The sequence below is a fragment of the Panicum virgatum genome, chromosome 5K, assembly GCF_016808335.1.
Source record: "Panicum virgatum strain AP13 chromosome 5K, P.virgatum_v5, whole genome shotgun sequence".
NCBI classification, from domain to species: domain Eukaryota; kingdom Viridiplantae; phylum Streptophyta; class Magnoliopsida; order Poales; family Poaceae; genus Panicum; species Panicum virgatum.
In genome coordinates, this window is record NC_053140.1 from 55,598,571 (window position 1) to 55,615,149 (window position 16,579).

At 52.9% G+C, this 16,579-nt stretch overlaps 2 protein-coding genes across 2 annotated transcripts; one reads left to right on the plus strand and one right to left on the minus strand.

The window, feature by feature from the left end:
* Positions 1-1,146: 1,146 nt before the first annotated feature.
* Positions 1,147-2,710, minus strand: LOC120708751. Its single transcript, XM_039994149.1, has 3 exons — positions 2,482-2,710; positions 1,911-2,031; positions 1,147-1,817 (listed from the first exon to the last, which is right to left on the minus strand). Exons 1-3 carry the CDS (start codon positions 2,541-2,543, stop codon positions 1,545-1,547), a joined length of 456 nt encoding a protein of 151 aa, XP_039850083.1. The 5' UTR covers positions 2,544-2,710; the 3' UTR covers positions 1,147-1,544.
* A 2,282-nt stretch (positions 2,711-4,992) lies between these two features.
* Positions 4,993-7,570, plus strand: LOC120708750 (glucan endo-1,3-beta-glucosidase 14-like). The gene is made up of 2 exons (XM_039994148.1): positions 4,993-5,322; positions 6,350-7,570. The coding sequence occupies exons 1-2, from the start codon at positions 5,247-5,249 to the stop codon at positions 7,474-7,476; spliced, it is 1,203 nt and encodes a 400-aa protein (XP_039850082.1). The 5' UTR covers positions 4,993-5,246; the 3' UTR covers positions 7,477-7,570.
* Positions 7,571-16,579: the final 9,009 nt, after the last annotated feature.

Genomic DNA, 16,579 nt, shown 5'->3' on the forward strand with positions numbered 1-16,579 from the left:
GCCCATATTGCTCTCGGCCCATAAATTAATCCTGTTAATTTATGGCGATAACACCGTGCCATTACAATTTCAAAACTCATCGACACATGTCATTACATACCCCTTCGATGTGTTTCTCAAACTTTATGGACCAAAATACCCCTAACCTTCTTCTTCCTCTCATCCCCTCCCTCTTTCCATGGCAGATCCCCTCCGTTGCCGCCGCCCCTGTCCCCATCGGCCACGCGACTTGTCGAGGATCCGGGGGGCAGCGGTGCACGCGCTCAGGCGGCTGGAGGATCGACGCGGCAGGGCGCGGCGCGGCTGCACGCCTGCTGCCCGATAGGAGGCTCGCCCTGGCGGTTTCGCAGGCAACGGGGCAGGCCAGCGCTGCGCGGGTCGTTCCTCCACGACGACCAGGCGTGGGCTGAGGATCACCGGCAGTAGCATGAGTCCGGCATGTTGGCGCGGGGAAGACGATGAAGGAGCAGGCGTGTAGCTTGTCGGGCGCCTCCGAGGAGAAGGGGAAGGCGTCAGCCACGGTGGTGCTGTGGGTGCCGACCGGCTCGCCCATGGTCGCCGCCGCGCGAAGGGGATCTGCCATGGAGAGAGGAAAGAGGGAGGGGATGAGAGGAAGAAGAAGCCTGGGAGTATTTTGATCCATAAAGTTTGAGACACATCGAAGGGGTATGTAATTGCATGTTTCGAGGAGTTTTGAAATTGTAATGGCACGGTTCAAATATGACGAATAATAATGGCATATCACTGAACTCGGATAATTGTAATGGCATGAATCCAATTAACTCAAGAAAAACTGGTGTGACCTACTACGTTGCTTCGTGGGGTTCAATTTTAAACTGTGTGCTAGAATCTATGCAGCGGATAAGAAAGGCCAGTACCGTATCAATCAACCATCGACCATCGACCATCGTTTGGAAGGCTAAATCAGCTTTGGTAGCCTCAATCAGCTACGTTGACAAAGCTTCATAAGATAAGGTCTAAACAACCCTATTAACATGATTGTGACACCCGCATGATTGACCCCCAAATCAACTTCAACAGCTGTGCATTTTCCTTGGCCGGACCCGGCGATCGGAGATCTTTCTGTTCATGATAAGGTCCTGATTGCTTTCAAGGTTCAAACACCACGGGGGACAGCCGACTCCTCGCATCAAATGAGGCTTTCTCCAACAACATAGCCATTTTTGGATAGGCATTTGAATAGATGGCTCGTGTACAGTAGTTGCATAGGGCACGCAAAAAAATTGTATCTCCAACAGCCAACGCAAAATGAAATGTCTCTCCGTCCGACAGTTTACTTCCCGGGCATTTTCACGCAAGGGTTTCCATTCCCCACGCTTTCTCCACTTTGGTAGCTCCCCAGGTCAGGCTGTGGCCGCCGCCGCATCACGTTCCGCAGTCGCCGGACGGCCGGAGTGACCACTACCAGTGCGGCTTCCGATCCTCTTCGGTTGTGCCGAGGTGGGCATAGGAGATTCGCGAGTTGCAGTAAGTATTCGTTTTCACGGAAGCAATGTGTGTGCAATCTGAATTCGACTGAAGACTCAAGTGCCGACCTTGCAACTTGCAGCTATGGCATGGAGGTACTTGAGCATGTTCATAAATGCAGAGCAGATTATGGCGTCCTCTTCTTTTGTGAAGCTACCTCCTCGTCTAGACACTCGCTTGCCCTTTGGGACTTGACATATTTCTGGTGAGGTTTGTTCAGTCGCAACTGCTTCTGTTAACATGCCATTACCTAATCTTGTGTGATGAACAACCTCCTCGCCATTTGGGGCCAAACTAGGATCTCCGATCAGTTCTGAGGAATTCCCAACCTGGATGCAAAATATATAAGCTGTATGTTAATTCCCATGATCAGTTAAGCTTACAAACAGAACCATATAACATACAAGACCTGCAGGTTTTACTTGAGAGTTAGGGAGTTGCTGGTTAATACTTGCCACCAGCCGATAAGCCCATTGGTCGTTGGGGAAGAACGTTGTGTCCTGTGATGATGGATCAACCAACTCTGTATGGTGGTTCTCCATCCTTGCCAAAACATTCAGTTATATCAATGCATAGCATTCTAGACACATGGAAAATGCAGATCTACTTAATGTAGTATTTACCACCAATACAATACTAAATCCTGAATGAAAGTGGCGTTAATCTCAGATTTCTGGTGAAAGCAAACGATCTACCGAAACAGGTCCATACTTACCGCCGTATGCTAGACTAAACAGTTTGTGCTGGTTTTAGAAAAAAAATGAAAAATCAAGAACATCGAGACCTCAGATCCCTGCCCAAACTTGTGGATCTACATGTGAAAAACTCCATGGTAACCTACCTAAAAATCTCCATCAAATCCCAATATCGTTGTAGACCCGCCCCCAATAACTGCAATCAGATTTGGGAGATCCAGATCGCTCCTACAGCCCATGAAAAATGCCCCAACCAAGCCACGAGCGATGGAGAAGGGGGGAGGGATGGGGCTGTTACCTTCTTCCTCTGCTTTCCTCCGACGAGGTCGCCGCCGTTGGGTCGCCCGCGTGTCGCCGCATCAGCGCACGGTACAACCTTGGGGCAAGCACCTCTTCCTACTCGTTGCGGAAAACAGCCGTCGCTCTGCGGCCAGATGCATAGAGGAGAGAGGCTATTCATTTTTTGTTCGTCTCTCTCCTCTGAGGCAAAATGCACTCTTCGTATGCGTCGTTTGTTGGAGACCATTGCGTGGTGCTACAGTGTCCCGGAGGAGCCATTTATACGCTTGCGCCGTCTTTTGCATTGTTTGTTGGAGAAAGCCTGAGTCCGGGTAAAACCGCGCGAGCCAGCCGGCGAAAGCTCCGTCGTCTGAACCCACCAGGCCAGGTGCATGCATTGCTCTGCTGCTGGCTGCTGCGATCCTGCCCTGCTCCCTCACGTCACGTGCGATCATGGAAGCCTGCCAGATTTTACCCCTCGGTTACAGCTTGTTTGACCGGCTGACGTGGAGGCATCTGATGTTTTGGTCAGCGCCCAGTCGTGGGTCCAGCGTGCGCCCGGGCCCGCCTCCGACAGGGCAACGAAAAGCGCTCGCCTCTCGGCACGTGTGGCGGTGTGTGTCGGGCCCACGGCGGTGGGCCGGTGGCTACCTCCACACCCTTTTGGTCTTTTTCCGTGGCGCTGTTTATTTCTGTTTCCGTCAGGTTCAAGATCAGGCGCCCGGTTAGCGTTACAGAGAAATCCTATCAAAATCTCGTCTTCAGCTAGCGTGAACTTCAGAACTTGAGAGCTTGGCAAAGAAAGCATCGCTCCCTCTTCATATCAGTTGTTGCCGGAAAAGGGTGTGCTGCTGTTATTGGGATTGTCACTAGTCACTTGATACACAAAGCAGGGTTTGATCGGCGATCTTTTTTTTTTCTTTCTTTTGGGAGTAGGTGCTGGAATTGGGCTTCGGACTTCCCAACATAATCGAAAAGTGTTCCAGCTTTCCTCCGGCTGTCAAATGACGCACCATTGACGTTTTTTTTGAGACAACGCACGAGTTTTGTCTAAACCATCATCATTGGTAGCCTTACATCATCAGAAGAAACATACGTGAACAACAAGGAACGCAAAGCAGGATTGAGGCTTGAGCACTTTTGCATCCTGAAGTCTGCAGGATGGATGACAGAGATGTGAACAGAGTGGAAAAGGAATGGATATGATCAATAAACCTTAGGATTAGACGTAGCTTATCACGGAAGGAGAATGATTAGTTATTTCTGGACGCATTTTCGTGCATGATGGGCTGTGTGCTGTAACGTAGCCAGACGCAACACGCACCTGCAGAAATCAATGTTATATTTGGGATATGAACATATGGTTGCACACCTGTTCTTCTTCCACACACGGCGCCTGCATGACTCTGAGAAGTGAGAACCTGAAGCCTAATACAGCTCTCCTCCACTGATTGAACATCCCAATACCGATAGGGCTCTTTAGGTCGGCAATGGCTTGCGATTGTCTCACACGGAAGGAGAAAACCGCTATCCCGTGTGGTCCAGCCCACGGCTCCACACTACCCGACCGGGACCTGCTGAATTCGGTAGGTCTGCTGGTGGCATCGTTTCAGTGAACACGCACAGTCCCACGGCGCTGCAAAGCCTGAAGAATATTCAGAACCACCAAGCTATTTTCGGCTCAATCATCCATAGGCGACAAACCGACGCTATGAGGCGAGCTACTCGTACTATACAATCCGCCGGGTGACACATTGGCACGTCAAGTTCCACCCGATCCGTGCCTCCTCGCTTTGTTAATTCAGCAGAGAGGCGTAGCATCCGTGGGAACTTGGGGGAGGCATGATCGCCGGATTACGATGCTGGCGCGTTCTTCAGGTACCCTGCAGAGGCGCTTCCTGTTAAAATAAGCAAAGACGGCCGCCCAAAACTCCACACCGCCTCTGTTCTCTTCAGAGTTCAGACTGCTCCAGAGAACGGCCAAGTACAGACAGTGTGAACAGAGGAGAGATGATCCCTCTTCCCGTGTCCCGCCAAGGGAACCAGCACTTCTCAGCAGCAGCCCAACTCAATTCAGTCACTTCCTCAAATCAGCCTCAGTGACGTGCAAACTGCTGAAAACCCCTGAACGGAAGAGAACAGTTTTCTGCTGCACACGGGGAAAATATCTCCTCCGAAAAAAAAAGAGAAAACAGAGACTGAACAGGGATTTTTTTTTTGTCAAACCGTCAGCGTCTAATCCTACTGCAAGTCGCACATGAAACATGCTTGTCAAAGACACGAGAGAAATGACCAGCCGTGGCACCACACACGTATGCACGAACTGTGGATAGTGGGCGCACGGAACGGTCAGCAGCAGCCGCTGTGGAAAATCCCAAACGCCCGGCCGTTCAGAGCGTGCCGGGCCGTGGCAAAATCATACTCTCGGCGGCCGCGGCGGGGAATGTAAGCACGGCAGCAGAGGTGAGTGGGCAGGCGCAGGAAGCGTAAAGTGCACGTGCCGGAGAGGCGGTGGTGACGCACTGGGGGGTCTGGGGCTTGCCGCCGACCTGAGCACGGAGGCAAAGATATTTCTTCCCTCCCTGCCCCTGCGCGGGTAAAACGAATTTTTACTGACGGGGGCGCGGGGAGCCGCCGTCACCGGGGAGAATAAAACCGGAGGGCCCCGGCGAGGCCGCCGGGGGTAGGAGGCTATACCGCACTTAAATGCGAGCGTAACCAAATACCTTCCACCCGTACCGGCGAGGAACAACAGACGAGGGAGGAGGAGGAGGCGAAGCGGAAATGGGGCTCCGCCACCGCGCCTCCTCGCTCCGGCTGCTATCCCTGGCTCTCGGGCTCGCCGTCTTGCTCGTCTCAGGTAACTCGGTCGCCGGCTGGCGGCTTCGCCGCCCGTTCGCTCCCCCTGTTTGTATCGCTGTCGATCGGTTCTGCCTCTTCTTGCTCGTGCTCTGCTTTTGCCGCCATTGCTGTGGATTGGTGCCCGTACGTCTGTGCTATGTCTCGCTCTTTCGAGGTCCTGGGCACGATGCTCTACTGGTCCCACGTCTCGCTCTCCGAATATGGATAGAGATAAAGAGCAATTCCAACATATTGATTTTCTTCTTTCCTCTTTTCCACTGTATAGAGAAATCATCTTTCTCAATTTTAATATATATGAAAGAAGTATTTCAGTAGATTGATTTCCCCCCTTTCTATATAGAAAGGGAGATGCGATGTCTCCCCTTGGATTGGAGAGAAATTATTAGGGATTGAGAAAAAATAAAGGGAAAAAGGAGATGGAAAATCAATTTTTTGGAGTAGTTTTTTCAACATCAATCCCCTATATTGAGAAAAAGTGGAAAGAAGAAATAGAAAGATCAGAATTTCCTGCAAGGGCGACACTGAAAGAAGCTGCTGCTATGTCTGTTCAAAAAGAAAAGAAGCTGCTATGAACCGGAGCATGGAGGCCTGAGATCCAGCAAGACGGGCTAGAATTGTATTAGCAAACATCTGCGAGGTCATTTCCTCGCGATCAATTGAGCCAAATTGCTGGCTGACTCAACTCTGCGCACCCATTCTGCCGATGATACGGGAGTGTGCTTAACGCTGCTGGCCTATCGTATGATCATTTGTTTCCTGATGAAACCTCACGCTTCTGCAGTGACCCATGCTCTAGCTATGATCATCCCATTCGCTTGCATACATTATTGATTAGGTATAGTATAGGCACGCTCTCTCTTTTTTTTTCGAGTGATTATTTTCTGCCGTTTCATCACGAAAGCGACTTGGTACCTAAAGTTTTCATGGGTCTGTCTGCAAAGGAAATTCAATTCCGTTGATTAAAAAAATCATCAGCAATTAGTGCGCGATTACTGAGTGCTGAGCTCGGCGTGTGTTCCCCGCAGTGTCGGCGCAGCAGAAGTTCGGGATCAACTACGGGCAGATCGCCAACGACCTGCCGGACCCGACGCGGGTGGCGGGGCTCCTCCAGTCGATGAACGTGAACAAGGTGAAGCTCTACGACGCGGACCCCAGGGTGCTGACGGCCTTCGCCAACACCGGCGTCGAGTTCATCATCGCCGTGGGCAACGAGAACCTGCAGACCATGGCCGCCAGCCCCGCCGCGGCGCGCCAGTGGGTGGCCACGCACGTGCAGCCCTACATCCCGGCCACGCGCATCACCTGCGTCACCGTCGGCAACGAGGTCTTCTCCAGCAACGATACCGTCATGATGTCCAGCCTCCTCCCCGCCATGAAGGCCGTCTACGCCGCGCTCGGCGACCTGGGCCTCGGCACCCAGGTCACCGTGTCGTCGGCGCACTCCGTGAACGTGCTCGCCACCAGCTTCCCGCCGTCGTCGGGCGCGTTCCGGGAGGACCTCGCCGAGTACATCCAGCCCATCCTCGACTTCCACGGCCAGACGGGCTCGCCGTTCCTCATCAACGCCTACCCGTTCTTCGCCTACAAGGCCAACCCCGGCAGCGTGTCGCTGCCGTACGTGCTGTTCGAGCCCAACCCGGGCGTGCGCGACCCCAACACCAACCTCAGCTACGACAACATGCTCTACGCCCAGATCGACGCCGTGTACGCGGCGATGAAGGCCATGGGGCACACGGACGTGGGCGTCAGGATCTCCGAGACCGGGTGGCCGTCCAAGGGCGACGACGACGAGACCGGCGCCACTGTGCAGAACGCCGCGGCGTACAACGGCAACCTGATGCAGAGGATCGCCATGAACCAGGGGACGCCGCTCAAGCCCAACGTGCCCATCGACGTGTACGTGTTCGCGCTGTTCAACGAGGACATGAAGCCGGGGCCGGCGTCGGAACGGAACTACGGGCTGTTCTACCCCAACGGCTCGCCGGTCTACGCGATCAACGCCGGCTCCGGCTCCGGCGGCGGGTCGCTGAACCCGTACTACACGTCCATGTTCTCCTCCTCGTCCAAATTGGCGGTAAGCACAACATTTTTGACAGAGCGTGTGATACTATTATTGCTGCTGCAAGCAATTGTAATACTCCTACAGTCCTAGTGTTAGCCAGTGATACCTTGTAATCTTGTACACGAAAAACACGCATTTCAATTCAACCATGGGGTAGGCCTGGATTCGGAAATTTGGCATGAAAGTGAGACTGCCCGAAAAGCTCTCCTCTTTTCCCTTACGGCCGTTTAGTTCCCAAAAATTTTCACCCAATACAATAACTTATAATGTTTGACCACTAATTTAGAGTATTAAATGTGGATAATTAACAAAACCCATTCCACAACCCCCGGGCAAAATCGTGAGACGAATCTAACGAACCTAATTATGCAATGATTAGACAATGTTGTGCTACAGTAACCAACCTCTAATGACGAATTAATTAGGCTTAATAGATTCGTCTCGCGATTTCCCGTCCATCCATGTAATTAGTTTTATAATTAAATCACATTTAGTCCTAATCTTCGATTGAAAAAGTGCTACAGTAACTTCCCCAAAAAATTTTTGGGAACTTCCCCAGCAACGATCTCGAAAAAGTGACATTTTCCTCATTGTTCACACACCTATCGAGATGTGGAAACCTCTAAAAGTGATCTTGGTCGGTGTGGCCGGGGCATCGAGGAAAGCGCGGCCATTCTCGGGCTTTGACCGGAAGGACGAACCCAAACATTTTAGCCGCGTACCCTATGATTTTCAAAACTGCCTGATGATTCCAGTATTGTGCCAGGCAGGCTGCAACTGGAACTGAAAGGGGGCAGCTGGATGTCAAAATGAAAGCGATCGGGTGCTCTAGCCTAAGAGAGGAGGGGGTGAATTAGGCACAATTAAAACCTTAACCTATGGCTCCAACTAGTTTGCACAAAACTTAAACTAAAACAAGCTATCTTGATGTGCAACTATGATTCACCTTAGTGTGTAACTCTCATCCCAAAAGAGTTTTACAACCTATAGTCAATCCTAGCAAGATCCTACACTAAGAAAGTAAAGACATACAAGTTGCAATAAGAAATGCGGAAGCTTAAAGAGAGGGATGAGAGGAAGCGAACTCTTAACACGAGGATTTATCCCGTGGTTCGGTTTGCCACAAAGGCGCCCCTACGTCCACATTGTTGAAGCACTCACGAAGAGTATCGCTTCCCGGCAATCAAGTCTCTTCCGTGAACACAATCACGGTCACCTTGATCCCGATCTTCACTCAGGGAGATTGCCCACGAAGGAGGGTTCTCCGCCCCCCGCACAATGTCGTCGACGCCGCTCCACACCAAGCCGGAGGGTCGTTAACTTGCCGGCGAGCCACTAAAGCTCCAAAGATGGCCGGCGCACCAAGATACAAGAATGGTTCACTCTAGAACCATAGCACAAGGATCTAAATCTTGCTTGATCACTCACTCAAGAGCTAACTTTGCACTAACACTCACAAAGCTTGTGCTAAGGACTAAGGATTTGATCTTTATGCTCTTGGATGGCTTGGAGATGTTCTTAGGTGTGTGTGGGATGTTCAGCAACTCCAGCAAATTTCAAATGACCGGGGAACACATATATATAGGCCACCAACTCAAGAGAGCCGTTACTAGCCATTGGCCAGTTTTCTGCGTAAGCATCGGAACATCCGACCAAAGGGCATCGGTTCTTCCGGTCACTCTGCGCTCTGAACTAGCCATTGGCTTCTCTGACACGAGCGCAGCACCTTCAGAGACCATCGGTTGAACCGATGCTTAGGCGTCGGTTCTTCCGGTGACACTTGATCTGCAGATAGCCGTTGCTCTTGCTGACGTTATTGCACCGACGCACCACCGGTTCAACCGGTGCTGAAAGCTTGGCTGCTGCACGCTTGACAACGTCTCTGGAACATAGTACGTTGGATGCACCGATGCCTCTCTTGACACCGTCGGTTCATCCGGTGTTTCGCTTCTTTCTTCACTTGATCTCCAGAGGCGCACATGCTTGTGCCAAAGCCAGGCCGTCGGATCTTCCGACAACCATTGGATGCACCGATGCTATAGGTATCGGTTCTTCCGGTGCTACTGATTTCAGTAGAACTCGTCTAATTCAACGTTTATTTGAGTTCTTTCTTCGTGTTTTACTTTGCATGGCCTTTTTACTTCATCCCTAGGATTTAGAAATGTTTACTTAACAAAATCATTAGTCTCATTAATTATGTTGTCATACGATTACCAAAATCACTCGAAATGGCATAAATGGTGCCATATTCGTTACACCAAACCCAGCAACAATCGTCTCTCGATCTGGTTTCTGGCACTGACGACGAAGAAGATTTGCTTATCTTTGAGGTGGCTTGTAGATAACGTTTCCGACGGTGGTGGTTGTCCTGCTCGCCGCATTATTCCTCTGACAAGCTTCCTCCACACGTACCACCCAGAGGGAAAGGCGCGCAGATCATTGGCGGCTTCCCTTCCGACTGACGCAACCGGCCTGCCTGAGTTGTCATCGCCACCCATCACTGCCGGCGCCGGGTGCATTGCTGTCGCTAACAGCGAGGTAACTGACGCCGAACTCATCTCAATTTCCTCCCCCATCTGCTGACGCAGTTTTATCCGAAAACAAAGGTTACAAAAACACCAGGCTCCATGGGGCCGTTTAGTTCCCAAAAATTTTTGGTAAAATTTTTTGTCTTCTCTTTGAACACATGTATGAAATATTAAATATAGTTAAACAACAAAACTAATTGCACAGTTTGAATGTACACGATGAGACGAATCTTTTGAGCCTAATTAGTGCGTGATTAGCCATAAATGCTACAGCAACCCACATGTGCTAATGATGCGGTCAAAGACCTTAAAAGATTCGTCTCGCGGTTTCCAAGCGAGTTCTGAAATTAGTTTTTTAATTAGTGTCCGAAAAACCCTCCCGACATTTAGTCCAACAATCGATGTGATCTTTAAACAAAAAATTTTCACTAACTAAACACCCTCTAACAGAAATACCGATTTCCTATCCAAGTAGGTAACAGGTCGCGTCCAGGCCGCGACACTTTGGCGATTAGCTTCCGGTGAACCATGTGACGTCCGGCGAGCGTGCTCGTCGTGTCCGCCTGCCACAGACGGATGGCGCCCCGTTTGTTCAGGTCCGTTCATCAGTTGAGCGCGGCTGGTGCCTGGTGCTGGTCCCTTCAATTCCGTCCGGTGAGGGCGCCGCCTGAACGGACCAGCAAACCACCGAGAGCCGTCGAGGCTGTTAGCGATGATGTACAGGCCACGTTCCAACGTGGCTCTCCTAACTTGTAGCTAGTTCAGTTAGTTGCTGACCCATTCTTCATGTCCATGTATTTATACACCAAGCAGTAATCAATGCAAGTCAGTTGCTGCAATCCCGTTCTCCCTTCCGCTTACATGGTATCAGGCGATCTCTGATCCTATTCTTCCGCTGCCCACCTCTCCCTCTCCTGCGCCGCCGCCATGAGCTCCTCCTCCTCCTCGTCGGACTCTGACTCCGGCGGCGCGTCCCCTGTCCACAATGGCCTTCGCTACACCACCACGCCCGCTGCTCCATCGATTGTTCACGGCATCAACATTCAGTCGCGCGTTCCCATCGTCCTCGACCTCAATGAGGCCAACTACACGGCCTGGGCACGTGCTTCTTGGACGTGTTTGGCCAGTATGGCCTTGCCGATCACGTCGACGGCTCCACCCCGCAGGGCGACGACGATTGGGTGTAAAACGAATGCGCCATCGTGTCATGGTTCTACAACCGTATCGCCTCCGATCTGCTCTCCGTCGTCTCCAGCGACGAGGACACCGCCTACTCTCTTTGGCATGGTGTTCGCAACCTCTTCCGTGACAACAGCTCCACTCGAGCGGTCTACCTCGGCGCCGAGTTCCGGAGTCTTGTCCAGGGTGATCAATCCGTCCTCAACTACTGCACCAGCATGAAGAAGATGGCGGATCGCCTTGCCGGTCTCGGTTCACCAGTACCTGACAAGGAGCTCGTCCACAACATTGTCCGCGGCCTGAACCCTCGCCTTCATCACGCCATTCCCCACATCACCTATCGCAAGAAGCTGCCGTCGTTCCACAAGACACGTTCCATGCTTCAACTTGAGGAACACCGCATCGCTCAGGCAAAGATGCAAGCGGCCGCTGCCCTCTTCGCTTAGGCCAACTCCAGTGGCCAGTCTCCAACAACTGGCACCACGGGCGGCTCCTCCGGCAACAACTCCCGCCCACCGGCGCCGGCCTCGTCCTCTTCCAAGAAGAAGAAGAAGAAGTAGATCTCTTCTGCTTCGACTTCCTCCTCTATGCCTGCACCAGCGCCGACCGGCTTCTTCCCCACAGTCAATCCGTGGACAGGCATGGTTCAGGCCTGGCCCTTTCCCCTCAGTAGCGCTCCGGTGCGGGCATCCTCGGCCCTCGCCCACCAACTCCGCAGGCACATGTGGCCACCAATGCGGCGCCCACCGCTGCGACGTCACCACTGGATCCCCAGCTTCTCGCCGCCCTGACGAACTTGTCTCTCCAGCAGTCCGGCTCTGGTGGTGACTAGTTCCTTGACACCGGTGCCTCATCACACATGGCGTTTGGCTCGGCCGCTCGGGTAACATCTCTTCCCTCCAACCCCATTCATCCTCTTCCCGAATCATTGTGGGCAATGGGTCCTCCCTGCCCATTACTCACACTGGTTCGACTTCTGTCTCCACCACCTCTCCTTTACTTCTGAGGGACCGAAAAGGCGACCAGATGGGGGTGAATGGGAGCCGATTGAAAATTCTCGCAATCGAAAGCTCGGCGTGAGGTCCCAAGTTTGCACCTAACCCTCAAGTCCTAGGTGAAGTGTTGAGTAGCTATAAAGGAGCTACACTAACACAAAACAGCCCTAGGAACAAGCGAGAAGTAACGCGGAAGCATACGCGAAGAAACAGCGCAAGAAACAGCACGGTATACCTCACCGGTTGATCCGTCGCACAGATTTGAACAGCGTCGGTTCAACCGATGAGCAGAGCTGGCAGCAGAGAAAAAGTGAGCACCGGTTGATCCGACGGATGGGTTTGAACAGCGTCGGTTCAACCGGTGTTACACACCGGATGATCTGGCAAAATCGGAGCTTAGCGTCGGTGCAGTTGTCCAGAGAAACACCAAAACTGACTGAACATGCACCGGTTAAACCGACATAAGCAAATCTAAAACGCCGGTGCAGTTGTCTAGAGAGGCAACAAAAGGACCAAGCAGAGCACCAGATGAACCGACGTTAAGAAACTCCAATACGCCGGTTAAACGCTCAAAGCAGCACCGCAAATAAGTATCACCGGTTGATCCGATGCACGTGGAGCTAATGCACCGGTGCAACCAAGCGAAGAGCAGAAAACCCTAACGTGCGAAAAACCTACTCACCGGTTGATCCGACGCATACAACTTCAAAGCGTCGGTTCATCCGGTGATAGGAAAAACAGAGTCCAGAAACATTTTTCCAGCCCGTGACCTTTGGAAATTTCGATGATTAGAGGATCAAATCAAGTCCAAAGGAGCTCAAATTTTGTAGGCCTGATCACAACGGACTTGTGAACATGTCCACGGAAGGAATCGACGAATCACTCAATGGTTTGGGAGGAATCGAAGAATTCCGAGCAAAACGGGGGTTTTCTTTAGAACGTCAAGAACTTCGATTCAAGTGAACTCATGATTCCAGATGGATTAGCACTAGGTTAGATGTATTAGAATCACTACAAAGAGTCACTCGATCATCCGAAAACCACTCGTCATCTCGTGCTCAAGATTCGTCAAAGGAAAATCGAATTCATCCAAAACAAAGCACAAATGGTACGAGATTGAATTGAATTCAAAACCCCGGAGGGCACAAGGAGGATTGGGCCTCCTTTCCCGATCAATCTCAGTACAAAAACTCAAAACTCCATGGTTCCAAACCTACTCTAGAGAACAGAGGGAGGAGGAACAGAGAGGAGGAGAGGAGGGCGCCTGGGAGACGAGCGGGAGGTGCTCTAGTCTTCAGGGTGCCAGGCGCAAGGAGAGAGAAGAGAGGGTGAGGGGTATTGAAGGTGCCCACGCAGGGGTCCAAAATACCCTCGACTCAAACTAGACACTAAAACGCCCGTAGGGGCAAAACCGAAAATATGTACACGATCTCATCCGACGGCGGAGATTCTTTCTTCGAATTGAACTCTTCTCCGCGATGCCGCCATGTCGATGAAGATCCGGTTCGCAGTTTTGGAAGGTCCGCGAAACCCGGGTAGGTGGCCGGTTTTGAGAAAACCGCCAAAACTTCACGCGCGGGAAGATTCCTGTCTCCACGCCGTGGCCCTAGACGCCGTTCCGCCTCGGCCTTCTGACGGCCCTAGACGCCGCCCGTCACCTCCTTGCCCGCAGCGAGGCCCTAGACGCCGTCGACGCCCGTCGCCTCCGTCAGTCCCGAGACCGACGCCCGTGCCTCCACGACTTGGCGTCTTCAACCGCCGTCCGCCTCCTTGGTTTTGTGGCGCAAACCAAGAAACCTGCCTTCCATCGCCGCTTGCGCCCTCAATCCCGGAGTGGACGCCACAGCTGCCGCCCGGCTCGAGCTCCGGTCCCGGCTGCCCTTCATCGCCGTCCACTGCACGGTCCATCGGCCACAGCACCTCCACGGCAGCTCACCGTCGACACTCGACGCCCGTGTACTTGCAACCAAAGACCAAGCGCACGATTACACTGCACGGTTGACAATTCACTCATCACAAGCAGGATAGAGTACTCCACATTCCTCAACTTCTTAACAACATTCTTGTTTCTCCTCATCTAATTAAGAATCTCGTCTCTGTTCGTGCACTCACTCGTGACAATCCTATCACCATTGAATTTGACAAGTTTGGTTTCTCTGTCAAGGATGTCGCAACGAAGTCAGTGATACTCCGCAGTGACAGCACCGGTGATCTCTATCCTCTCCGGCCGTTGTCTACTTCATCTCACTGCCTCACCACAATAACAGCCGATCTTTGGCATCAACGGCTTGGTCATCCCGGCAGGGAAGCATTTCTTCGTTTGTTAAATTCATCATCCTTCAGTTGTAATAAAGATCTATCACACACCTGCCATGCCTGTCGTATTGGCAAACATGTGCGTTTACCTTTCCAAAACACTGTGTCTAGATCAACAGCTCCGTTCAAACTCATGTATTGCGATGTTTGGACATCACCGGTAGCCAGCTTCCCTGGCAACCAGTTTTATCTTGCGATGCTTGATGATTTCACCCACTTTGTTTGGACATTTCCTCTACGACACAAGTCTGACGTAGCTCAAACCATCAAGCAATTTCACTCCTTTGTCAAAACCCAGTTTGACCATTCTATCTGTGCCATCCAAACCGACAATGGGCGTGGATTCGACAACACGGTGCTCCGCTCCTTCTACTCCTCACACGGCATCGTTCTTCGCCTCACCTGCCCATACACCTCTCCTCAAAATGGAAAGGCTGAGCGCATTCTCCACACCATCAACGATGGTGTTCACGTTCTCCTTCTTCATGCCGGTCTGCCTCCTCAGTTCTGGGTCGAGGCTCTACACGCCTCCACCTTCCTACTGAATTGTCGTCCCTGCAAGCCAAAAGCTTTGGACACTCCGTTCCATCTGCTCCACGGCCGTGCTCCAGACTACTCGGTTCTGCGAGTGTTTGGGTGTCTATGTTATCCTAACACTACAGCAACGAGCGCGAACAAACTTGCTCCGCGCTCGACTGCCTGTGTCTTTCTTGGTTATGCTCAGGATCACCGCGGCTACCGTTGCTACGACCTCGCGACACGACGGGTCATCATCTCCAGGCACGTGTACTTCGACGAGCACGTCTTCTCGTTCCGGTCGCACACAGCTTCGGCACCGCCCGATGCCGCAGGCTATGATCCGTGGCGGCCGGACCCAGCTCTCGACTCGACTCCGGCCGTTCCTCCTCCAGCCGCCGCCGAACGACGCGCTGCCTCGACGCCCAACTCCACGCCGCCCGCGTCACCCACCGATCCCGAAACTGCCGGGCCATCTAGACGCACGCATCGGACCTCTGAGTCTGGTGCAACGTCTAGGCGTGTGACTCGGTCGCCAGCTTCGCCGAGTGATCCAGGCGACTCCACGTCGTCCCCGGCTCCAGAGTCCGCGCGCCTCGTCCACAACTCACCGGCTCCGTCGCCATCGGTAGTGCCGCGCGCCTCGACTCCACCAGTTGTCGATCGAGCCATGGGCCTGCACCCGATGACTACACGTTCTCGTGTCGGCACGTTCAAGCCCAATCCGCGCTACGCTGGCGTCTCCACCACCACAGCGGTGTCTCCCATTCCGAACACCGTTCACGCCGCGCTCAAAGATCCCAACTGGCGTGCGGCCATGCAGGCCGAGTTTGATGCCCTCCAGGCTAATCAAACTTGGGAGCTGGTTCCTCGGCCCGCCGGTGCCCATGTCGTGAGAGGCAAGTGGATATTCCGCGTGAAGTACAACGACGACGGGAGCCTCGATCGCTACAAGGCAAGATGGGTGGTCCGCGGCTTCACTCAACGTGCCGGCATCGATTATGATGAGACATACTGCCCGGTCGTGAAGTTTGCAACCATTCGCGTTGTGCTCACGCTTGCCGCGTCCCGTGGCTGGCCTGTGCACCAGCTCGACGTCAACAACGCCTTTCTTCATGGCGTCCTTGACGAGACCATCTACGCCCGGCAGGCAGCCGGCTTCGTCGACAAATCCTGCAGGACAAAGTGTGCAAGCTCAACAAGAGCCTCTACGGGCTCAAACAAGCTCCGCGTGCCTGGTACACACGCTTTGCAGGTTTCCTCGGCGAGCTCGGCTTCCGCCCCACACGGTCCGACAGCTCGCTCTTCGTTCTTCGTCGCGGCGACGAGTGTACCTACATCCTGCTGTACGTGGACGACATCGTGCTCACCGCGTCGTCCTCGACACTACTCCGACGGGTCATCGACAACATCAACGCCGAGTTCAAGCTGAAGGACATGGGCTCCCTCCACTACTTCCTCGGCATCCAGGTCCAACGCTCACCATCTGGTTTCTTTCTTCATCAACACCAGTACGCGATCGACCTCCTGGAACGGTTTGGGATGCAAGACTGCCGACCGTGCGCCACTCCAATCGACACCGCCGGCAAGCTCTCAGCTACCTCAGGCGCCGCGCTGTCGCCTGACGACGCGTCCTCCTACCGCAGCATTGTTGGTGCT

Bases quoted from the DNA above. Each gene is read 5' to 3' on its own strand.
- LOC120708751 (XM_039994149.1), bottom strand. From the start codon at position 2,543: ATGCGGCGACACGCGGGCGACCCAACGGCGGCGACCTCGTCGGAGGAA. The intron at 2,032-2,481 runs GTAACAGCCCCA...TGTTTTGGCAAG, and splicing joins GAGGAAAGCAGAGGAAGAAG to GATGGAGAACCACCATACAG. The intron at 1,818-1,910 runs GTAAAACCTGCA...TTTTGCATCCAG, and splicing joins AGCAACTCCCTAACTCTCAA to GTTGGGAATTCCTCAGAACT.
- LOC120708750 (XM_039994148.1), top strand. From the start codon at position 5,247: ATGGGGCTCCGCCACCGCGCCTCCTCGCTCCGGCTGCTATCCCTGGCT. The intron at 5,323-6,349 runs GTAACTCGGTCG...TGTTCCCCGCAG, and splicing joins CGCCGTCTTGCTCGTCTCAG to TGTCGGCGCAGCAGAAGTTC.